This window comes from Cryptomeria japonica, chromosome 4 (genome assembly GCF_030272615.1).
Source record: "Cryptomeria japonica chromosome 4, Sugi_1.0, whole genome shotgun sequence".
NCBI classification, from domain to species: Eukaryota; Viridiplantae; Streptophyta; class Pinopsida; order Cupressales; family Cupressaceae; genus Cryptomeria; species Cryptomeria japonica.
Genome location: NC_081408.1, coordinates 12,877,229 through 12,887,801, shown reverse-complemented (window position 1 = coordinate 12,887,801; position 10,573 = coordinate 12,877,229). Strand labels below are relative to the sequence as shown.

Here is a 10,573-nt window from a genome sequence, read left to right as displayed (position 1 = left end):
CATACAATTTATGAAGTTCCATATTTTTTAATTAATAGATCTAAATAATGATTCATATTTTTTAATAATAAATCATGAACATCTCCAATAATTTTGATTAGTTAAAACTTTTCCTCATAATTTTCAAGTTCAACAAATATTTAATAAACCAACCTATACCAAACATAATATTATGCATTCTTAAAATTGCTTCATTTCATTAAAAATACTATTCTTCTCTATACACAAAGCTCCTTAAGCACAAGTAATTAAAAGTAAAACATAATTTTAGAAAACAGCGTTAAGCCTTCCCGCCAAAACCGTCGCCTATGTCTTAAACCAGCTTTTTAACCCCAGCTAAATCAAAGTTTTGGAGTTCTGTAAACGGAAAAAAAAGGAACACCGCAAAATGTTTGCACTGTGAATGCTTGAGAGCAGTCATGGAATGAGCAAAAACAGTTAATTTTATTTTCTACATTGTTTGCGTTTTTCTCAGTGCTTTACTTTTTGTTTCGAAATCTGATAAATTTTGTCAAATTTCTTTATTAGTCAAAAATCACGGAGAAATTCGTCTTGCCAAAATCTTACCATCTTTTCTAATTTGTGGCAAGCAATAGTTCAAATTTTAAGAAGCATGGAAGATTTCTGAAATTTGGTCTCAATCGAGGTGAAAACACAATGTTATTGAATTTATAACGTATTTTTTGGCTAAATAGTTTTTCTTTATTCTGAGGAGTTGTACCGTGTGGTAGAAAATGCACTTATGAAACGAATATTTTCGTAGGAAGAAATGTTGCAGTCTTTGCATTAAATTGCTTAAAATCCTTGCTCAAAATACACTGTACTGAAAATTTAGGGTTTCTCATTGTATTTTACGCTTGCAACGATGGCACCTTCTAAGCGTCTTAGTGATGGAGGCACACCTGGTCAACAGCGTTCGATCTCATCTTTTTTCTCTCCCGGTAAACCCTCGACGCCTGCAAATGTAAAATCACAGCGGCCCATTTCGTCATATTTTTCGCTGGGGCCTAATTCCACACCCGAGAGTATTAAGAAACCTGTTTTGTGCATTGGTCCTTCGAAGACTCCATCGAAACCTACAGTAGAAATTCCTTCAGAATTGCCTTCCAAAAGACCTCAACCTGAAAACACACCAGTCGAGGAGCCTTCTTTTGCTAAAGTGAAAAGACGACGTGTTAGTGCCGAGGCTGCTTTTGAGTCTCCGTGCGATGGAACCTCAAAACATAACCCCAAAACCCCAAACCTTGACCATGAAACCTTGAATCTAATTCCTAATAGTTCAGACTCCAGGCCTGATGCTCTAATAGGAAAGAAGCTCAAGGTGTACTGGCCCATGGATGATGCCTGGTACGAAGGGTGTCTAAAGTCTTACGATCAGGCTTCAGGAAGGCATGTTGTTTTATATGACGACGGCGAGGAGGAACATGTTGTGCTTGCTGAGGAGAAAGTCGAATGGTTGGAGAATGATAGTAAAATAACTCCTGCTCCACATCGGTTTCGTCGGTTAAGGAAACTAGGTGAGAAGGATTCCAAGAACGGAAATGCTTCGAGTCCTGTGGATGGTGATGTGGAACTTGTTTCAGAGTTCAAAATGGAAGTGGAGTCCCCAAGTTGTGATAGGATTAAAGGTGCATCTGTCCAGCGGAAAGTTCAGTTTAGTGGTGAAGACGAAGAAAGTGAAGGGGATTATGATTCTGATGAAGATTGGGGCAAAAATGCAAAGAATGTTGACAGTACTGATGACAGTGACAGTGAAGAGAACGGAGAACTTGAAAAGGAGGAGGTGCAACAGAGGCGGAAGGGAGCTAAAAAAAATACAACACAAACAGCTCGTGGCAAAAATAAAAATATAACAAAAGCAAAAGGTGTGTCAAAATTGGATAATATTTGCCCTTCATCGGAATGGAAAGTCAAAATGCCTTCTGTATTGCTCGGTTCCAAGCAGGGAAATAAAAGTGGGATGAAGCCTTTCGGGCAGGATGATGGCGGAGGTCTTCCTCAAAAGCCGGAGGCTTTGCAAGGTATCGTTCATTCTACTGTTCTGCCTTCCTTTCTTTGTAGAATGTTTTTATTATCTCATTTGTTTCAAGTGAATTTGTTGAACATTGCTTGTATTTGTTGATTATTATGCCATATTGTATTCTGACAATGGCTGTGTAATCCCGAGTTTAACTCCTCTTTTATCAGACTTACCAATTTTTTTGGCGAATTCTAGACTATTCAAAGTGCATTAGAAATAGCTTCAATTTTTTGCAGCTTCGTTCTTTGACAATAATGAACTATATTTGTATGGCTGATAACATTACATGATGTTTACCTGTTTTTCTTGTTTGTGGTATATGCTTCATAAGTAATCAGTCTGTTGGATGTCTTCCAGATAAGATATTTGGGGATGAGATTCCGATTACTCTTACTGGAGAAATTGCAGAACGTTTCAATAATCGGACAAAAAAGTTCAAATTCCTTTTTGAGTAAGTCTTTAATGCATTTTCTAAATAGGACAGTTATTCTGTTACCGCTGAAAATATCTCTTTTGTGATTTCTGATATTCTCATATCTTTGTATCGTGCTTTTCAAATTCATGAAAGTTTGTCATTGGAATTTAAGTATTTCAGAGCCTTGGTAAAAAGAGATATTTGGTTTTGTTGATATTGTTACAAAAGAGGCTGGCTGATTGGTTCAAGCCAAGTAAAACCAAGTCATTTAAACTAACTACAGTCTTTTGATCATCATTTATTCTAGATTGAAAAACATAGAAGTAACATGAAGGCAAGATCTATCTGGCAATATAGTACAAGGATCAATATGTGAATTTCTCTTCTTAAAATCCACAAACTTTCAATGATTTTCTAAATTAGTCAAGTTTTGTCAACAAGCCAACCATTATGAACTTACATGGGAATCAAAAGAATAACTCTAAGTTCTGGTCTGGGCATGGGTATTGGAACCCAGTAGGACGATTTTATTTCCTCGAGTACAGTATGATAATATATATACTTATTATTTAATAATATATGTTCAAAACTACAAATTTTAAGAATAGTGATACTCATAATTGTCAATAAATAGAATGTCTAAATACCTCATATTCATAATTTGCAAAATTGAAAATACTCTAGCCTGAAAATGTCATTACAAAATGGAAATTCAAATTACAATCAATATTTATTAGGTCAACTTTCGGTTCAATTTCATTTGAACAACAATCAATTGGAGTGCCACTCCCACTAGCAACACATGCAGAAGCTGCCTCATCTATCGAGATTTCAACAGGCTGTGCAAACATAGCATCTAAATCAGCACAATTAGGGGTTAGATCCCACTTCTTTGTCATGTTCTCTTTTTTTATATGGGTGTCTTATTTGACAAGAGATGAAGGTTGGAGTGTACATAGACAAAATCCTCTACTTTTTTGGCACCCAAATGGTTGCACTTAATTGAGTGAATGGATTATATGTACTCCAAATCTGCTCAGTTGAAGAAGAACTTGCAACTTGTTGAGTTTTCATAGAACATTTTATTTAATTTTGTAAATTCAAAACATAAATTATAAAATTCTCTTAGTCACATTTGTTGACATGAATGTAGTGCTGGTCCAAACGAATTTAATAACAGTATTATATATAACATAATAGGATCGATTGAAAAAGGAAAACAACAAGAAATAAAGAGATACTTGGGAGAGGATTTTAATTGCAAGAGGCTGCAAGTAAATGAAGCCTTGACCATGTAGATATTATCAATCATGAGCATCTTTCATTTATTTTTCTTGAAGAGTGGAAACATCATGATTCTTTGAAGATATGAAGTAGCCAAACTTGCTTAAGACAATAATTTGGATATCTTAATCTGAAAATGTCTTTCTAAATGCAGCCTTGTAGCCAGTAGCAACCTTATCATTCCTAAGTGGTGGCGCCCTCGGTAGTGAAAGCATCTTTTTGTTATAATACTTTGGTGAAAAAGCAAATGCTAAGAGATGTAAGGGGGTGGTCATCTTGTTCTAATGGTCAACTATAATTTTTTTCACAATTTTGAAAAATGTTTCCATTGGGTCATGTTCTTTGGCTTCTATTATTATTCTACTTTAATCCAACATAGAGTCCATGACATTATAAATTTCACCCAAACATGGGCGATCAATATAGCATGCCTAATCATGTTGATGATGGGCTCAGTGAAATTCAAAGCATATTCAACACAAGCCTTGGAGAAGGTCTTGAAGATGCCTTGTGACATGATGATTGGTCACAAACATTTTGATCTCCTCGTTCTCTGTGTAGATTTGTTTGATCCACTCAATTTGTGTGCCAATCTTATGCAATATCAAATTGAGCAAGCGGATTGCACACAATGTCCAAAAAATGTGACTGTATGTACCCTCTGTTGGTTCCCTAATCAACACATCATGAATCCTAGAGGGTTAGCCACTTTCTCATCTGCAGGCTTATGACAAGACTTGGCCAACGAACAAGATTCAGTCTCAGGTCTGAAATCTTCTGCACTTTTGGCTCTGCAAAATCAAGATGGATAAACAATGTCTTGACAAACTATTCTAGTGCACACATGGACATTGTTGCTTAAGCAGATTTCCCAATGAAAATATACCAAGGAAAGCTTCAATACTCTAGACTTTGACTGCAATCTTGGTTTTACACTTTCACTTAGCTATTGGGACTGGTTTTTGAGCTATAACTAATTCTACTTCTACTCCTATGGACAGAAATGAAAAGATACTGGATAATAAATGATTCTGAGGTAATTCAAGAAGGCGAGACTAATGCCTATCTTAAGGTAAACAGAGTCTAATCTACATACAAATCACAACTCACTGCTATATATCATCATTTCATTGCATTCAAACATTCTATGACTTGCATATAATGTTCATCGAAACCATAACAAACTGAAATACGTATAAATGTGTACAGATTGCAGCAGTCTTGAAATAGAATTTAACCCTTTCCTTAAAAGAGACCTATTATCATGACCACACATTCTTACTTGAAGAAGACAGATCAATGTGTCATTAACACAAAAAATCATACAAGTTGCACACACAGAAATGAGACAATCTGCAAATGGTTCTTCTTCATTAGTCTTTCAAAAAATTGATACAACATAACAAAGACTTACAACATCTGTAGAGCGGAAACGTTCATGCTCTATTATCTTCAAACTGGCTCCTAATACATTCTACTTCTCAAAATTTTCAGCCTTCTTACTGGCCCTGATTTCCCTTTTATAAGGCAAGGGAGCAAAACAAGCTTCAGGCTGAGTAAGACAGTTGTCAAAAAATGATTGCTGATTACAAAAGAATATGCCAAAAGGCATCTTTCATAGGTACATTCAAAAAATCCCCCTAGGAAGAGGGGTTGGAAGGTGGCTGCAATAACTGATCCTTGGAAATGGTGCAGCAGGCATGGAAGGAATGAGGCTGGGGTGTCTTCTTGCTGCAGCGTTGGAGGCTACATTGGATTGGACCAAGTACACGCTGATTGTGTGATCTGGGCCTTTTTCCAAAATTGGAACTTGCAAAAAAGAATGAGGGGAACATGAAAAATGCATAGCATTTATTATTCTCCCTCCTTTGGCTACTCCTCTTCAAGCGAGCAATACTTCTTATGCCAGCTGTCAATTTCATTTGTGGGCCAAGCAAATGCTTTCAAATTTTGCAACTTGCTTATAGCTTCTTTTGTTTTATTGGCCGGTACAGCTGTAGCCTCTATAATGAACTTTTGATACACAAAATCAATGTCAAGAACCATTTCATTAATCAAATGGTAGGCATCCTGTTGATTGGGATCCCCAACTATCAAATTCAAATCTGCATCAACTGATTCTTTGAAATCCAACCTCCACCTATCTAGATCTTTGATCTATCCATCCTCAATCAAAATTGTAGGAATATCCCACTTTTGAAGACCTTTAAATGATTCTAATTTTTCCTTCAATAGTTTGTCCTCCTCTTCTACGTGTGGGAGTTCCTTTGTTACGAGGTTGTAATTTCTCCATGTCATCCCCACAATTTGGGGTGCATCAGGCACATTTTTCACCGCCAAAAGAATCTCCTTTAACATAGTGGCCTTAGGAAACCATGCAACCCTCAATGGTTGGTAAAATGAAAGAATGTCACCCTATTGGGTGCGGTGTTGGAATACAAAAGAGTAAGAAGCATGTACATCACCTAACTTGGCCAACATTTTGTTAGTGATTTGCAAAATTGTGGCCTTCCTTATCTCTAAGTATTTATATTCTGCTTCCTCCATCTTTTGCAAATCTTCCTTCATTTTCTGCATCTCTTCTAACTGCTACTTTGCCATCTTGGTGGATTCTCCCGTTGCCAATTCTTTCCTTAGTTTGACATTTAGCTCATTGTGGCTAGCAGTAAGAGCAACATGTCTTTTCTTGAGCTCTTCATGCTTCTTCTCTTCTTCTTCAGCAGCCATCTTGGCAAAATGAGCAACATGGAATGACAATGTGGCTGCTTCTAGGGCTGTGGTGTCAGCTAAGGTTCTGACATTTGCTTCCCCCACCCTTTGTTCTACACCATGTAATACAATAGGCTTGTTAGTGGAGGGGGCCATTTGCCCAAATTGCAAATGGCTTGATGCTTGGGTTAAGTCCTGATCCATGCTTCCCAAATTCTCGAGCATAAATTGGATCTTTCTGCCTTATTACTTGATCTAATACAAATTTTTTCTCCATGTCCCACCCAGAGATTAACATCATGTCGCTGTTTTTTATCATCTCTCTTGCCTCCCGAGGAGTGCACTCAATGTTTTCCTTGTCAAATTTTGCAATTTCCTCATCTAATAAATTCTTTAATTTCTCCTTTAACCAAAAAAGCTTTGAATTCTGGGGTTTTGACAAAATCATCATCAAACAAGAATTGAATTGCAGCAATTATTCTTTCATCTTGGGCTTGCTCCTTTGGGATAAAGCTAGGGACAATTGCCCTATCCTCATCATTAAGGATGCTTTTTGAATCATCATCCCGAAAGGTTTCTCGAGGGGGAGATGGTGGTTGGACATTTGCATCCACTTCTTCATCCACAATCTGCACAAAATCTGATATTTTAGCCTTCCCCTTCTCAATTTTTCTTATTACACTTGCTGTGGGTTGTCCTTCATGGGAGGCTTGCAATGAGAGGGCATCTTGGGAAGATCCTTCTACCAAAATTTCCTTCCCTTTTGCTTTAGACACAACTAGGGGAGTATCCACAGGCCTTTCTTCTTCCTTCTTTGCTGGCTGCTCTACCTCAGCCTGTGCCAATTCATTGGTGACAATGGCTTCAAAATTCCTCATCTTATGGTAGGGCAAAATCATTTTGTATAGCAGGGCAAAATCCCTGAAAGTCAGGGTCCTTGTCTCTCCTCTTCCTTTCTAACTTCTTGAGGTACTCCCACTTTTTTCTTCTTTGGACAGCCTCCTTGGGGCCATAATTTCTAATTAGATCCTCATATTCATCATGTTGATGGGAGTAGCCCTTCACCTTCATCTTCTGTGTTCTCAGCCCATTAATGTATCCTTCTGGATCAAAATCACGAGCTTTTCCTATTGAAGGCGATAGGTATTCACTATGAAGTCTTGCACCTTTTCAAGAGTTTCACATCCCACACTAAAATCTTCCCATACTATGAGCCGGGGAAAGTGTGTTCCTTTCCTTTCCTCGTGCATCAAATTCTTCTCCATCCACATGAGCTGCCACATGAAATCAATGAAGGCCAGCTTTGGAGAGACAATGATTGGCAAAATGTGGGGTGGTTGAGGGCACCCATACACTTTGATTATTGTACAATCTGAATAGCAGAAAAAATCACCAAAATTGTGAGCAAATGCATCCTCTGGAAATTCAACACCCTTGGGTCTAGCACTTTTCACCCTTAGAACCTTTACCATATCAATTGGGAGTCTTGGCAATTGGACTCCACACATCCCTAGGACCTTGATAACAAAATGGTCAAAGACTGCTCTATAATTTGAATATCTGGACCCCTTGTCCCATACTTGAGTCCATCTTTGGACTAGGCACCTGTTTCTTGTCTGTGGCTCAAACTTTGTTACCTTTAGGGCTTCATCTCAATCTGTCCTGTTTTGAAAAAGAATCAGATGACACAATAAAGAATAATGCTTGAAGTCTAATTTGACTCTCATCCTTTGCTTTTATCGATCCCTCATGTATTTTTTCTTGAATGTAAGTGGCAAAGTCATACAATTCATTGGTTTGGGGGTGTTGAATCATTATTGCCATCATCATGTAATCTATTGGCATTTGAGTTCTGTTGATGATGCTTTTATGCACTATCGAACACAAAATAAAGTATTGAATACTCTATCCTCTCTTGAGTAAAGACTCTCAAATGCTGAAGATTCGCATAAGGATCACTTGAGATGACTTCAAGGTTTTTTTATGTCAGGTCTTGACTTGTTGGATAGCTTCAATGTAGTATGATATGATTTTGCTGGTATTACAAGGGGACTTACGTTGAATGCTTGAATGCTCGAATGATCGAGTGAAGCTGGAACATGGGATTTCACTTGATTTCAAAAAAGGAAAAAAGGATAAGGTTTAGAAGGCTATTCTAACTCTAGAAATGTAAGAGCAATGTACGATCTTTGGTGAAACTCAACTAAGTCTTGCTTCGACATGCAACAAACATCTCCACAAGGCTAGTGTGATCTTCTAAGGATAGCTTTATGATTTTCAAATCATTACTACAAGCATAGACACCATCAAGTTGATGTATATCAACAAAGAAGCGATAATTGAAGTTAAGCTTAAGCCGAATGATTCTGGTTGACCACGCAAGACACTTTACCATCAACAAGGTGTTAGTAGTATGGACATACGAATTTCACCATTGATCATACACAGAGTCTTCCATTCATTTGTTGTTCACCAAATCTGGTTAACTCAAGTTCACTTGTAGTCCTTCTATGAAATGGCCAATTTCAATCTATGAAATACATCAGGACTTGGACAACATAACATGGGACCCTAATTGATCCTCCTGCACTTCCGGTTCTGCTAGACCTAGGGGGGCACCCCCTTTGATGCATTACATACAACTAGTTACAGACATATGACTGCATCAACAATAAGCAGATAGATCATTCCAAAAGCTCAACAAGTTAGAAAACACATACAGATTGGCTAGATCTGCACAAACAATAGATGAAACAGAACTTGGAATGAATAGAACACAACCCCTAAACATGAAGGGAAATAGATTTTTTCTTTAAGATCTCTGAGAAACCCCATAATCTGCAAGACCAGTGCCTTATCCAAGGGCATGGAGTCATACATCAAACCATAAATGAGAACCTCTATTGCAAATCCATCTTCATAATGAAATATCCCTGCATTAGTGCCTGACAAAAATGCAATACTCAGCTCACTCACAAAATCATCAAATCTTGAAACTATATCCCATTATCTATGATTGATTATAGAGTTTAAATTCTTCCTTGAAGAATGCTTGCAAACAATCACCACAATCTCCTTGAGATTGACAAACTCCAGCCTCTTAAAGAATTTAATTTGTAACAAAGAAAAATACATTCAGAGACAATTTTGTGTGAATTTATGCATGTCTTACATACATATAAATCTGCAACAGAAAACACCTACAACAAGAAAATAAGACTCCATTACTTGAAAGAAGACATTACACTGCAAACTTGGAAGTACTAAGAATTGAAAACCATGAAAATCTGGAGCATTTCTCCAAATTTTTGGAACCCTTACAAATGAGAAGAAATGGGAATATGAAGGAGGGGGGAAAAACCAGAATGCATCAAAACATGCCAAGTGTCCCTTCTTCCCCAACTGAAAAATATTCCTCCTTCCTTCTCGTGGAAATTGCTCTCATAATATCTCAGATCTGTTGAAACTAACTGCAAAACTGAAATCCCCATTCTGAGAGCTTTCCAACAGTATGTAATACTTGATATTTTGGGTAAAAAATAACCCCAGGTGAATTAATCTCTCAGATGGTTCCATCATTTAAATTTTTCGAATTTCTCTATAGTCGGGACTTTATTATTAACTTTGATTTTTTGCCTGATTTAACTCTCTGTGCCTTGCGATTCGCCCATGCTCCACTAGGATAACACCTCATCGCCACCTCAGTAGTTTTGCCACTTGTCCGCCACTTGTCTGCCACTGGACTGCCACCTCAGCTCCATCTCACTAGGACCTGCTAGCTCACACCGCCATCGGACCTGCCACATCATCAGTCGCTACTTCGCGAAGGGTAATTGGCGAGCACCTTCGCTTCGCGAAACAGTGCCAACCGTCGATCATCTCTGAAGTTGCACGATCTTTAATCCGCCATTTTATGCACGTGCTTTGTCGCCATTTCGCGATGGTTAATCTTTGTCCATCTTCGCCTTGCGACATAGCGATCGCCGTCCGATCGCCTCAAACTTGCTCATCAGTTACCTGCCTACCTCGGGAATCGTGCTTACGTGTGGTCCACCTAATCTCTAGCTGTCTCTTCATCGCCTCAGGGCTCGTGCACGCACACGTGGGGTCCATCGGGCGCCCATCAGCACCTTGCGTCAAAAGCC

General features: G+C 38.1%; 1 protein-coding gene across 4 annotated transcripts in view; it reads left to right on the top strand.

Moving 5' to 3' along the window:
- The first annotated feature begins 343 nt into the window (after positions 1-343).
- LOC131065315 (DNA mismatch repair protein MSH6) overlaps positions 344-10,573 on the top strand; it is a 123,742-nt gene continuing 113,512 nt past the window's right edge. For 2 of the 4 annotated variants that reach the window (XM_057999784.2, XM_059219522.1), the window contains exons 1-2: positions 344-2,021; positions 2,378-2,471. In XM_057999784.2, the coding sequence (XP_057855767.1) occupies positions 866-2,021; positions 2,378-2,471 (1,250 nt within the window). In that variant the 5' untranslated portion in view covers positions 344-865. The remainder of the gene's footprint in view (positions 2,022-2,377; positions 2,472-10,573) is intronic. The other 2 variants (XM_057999783.2, XM_057999782.2) reach the window with 2 other exon arrangements.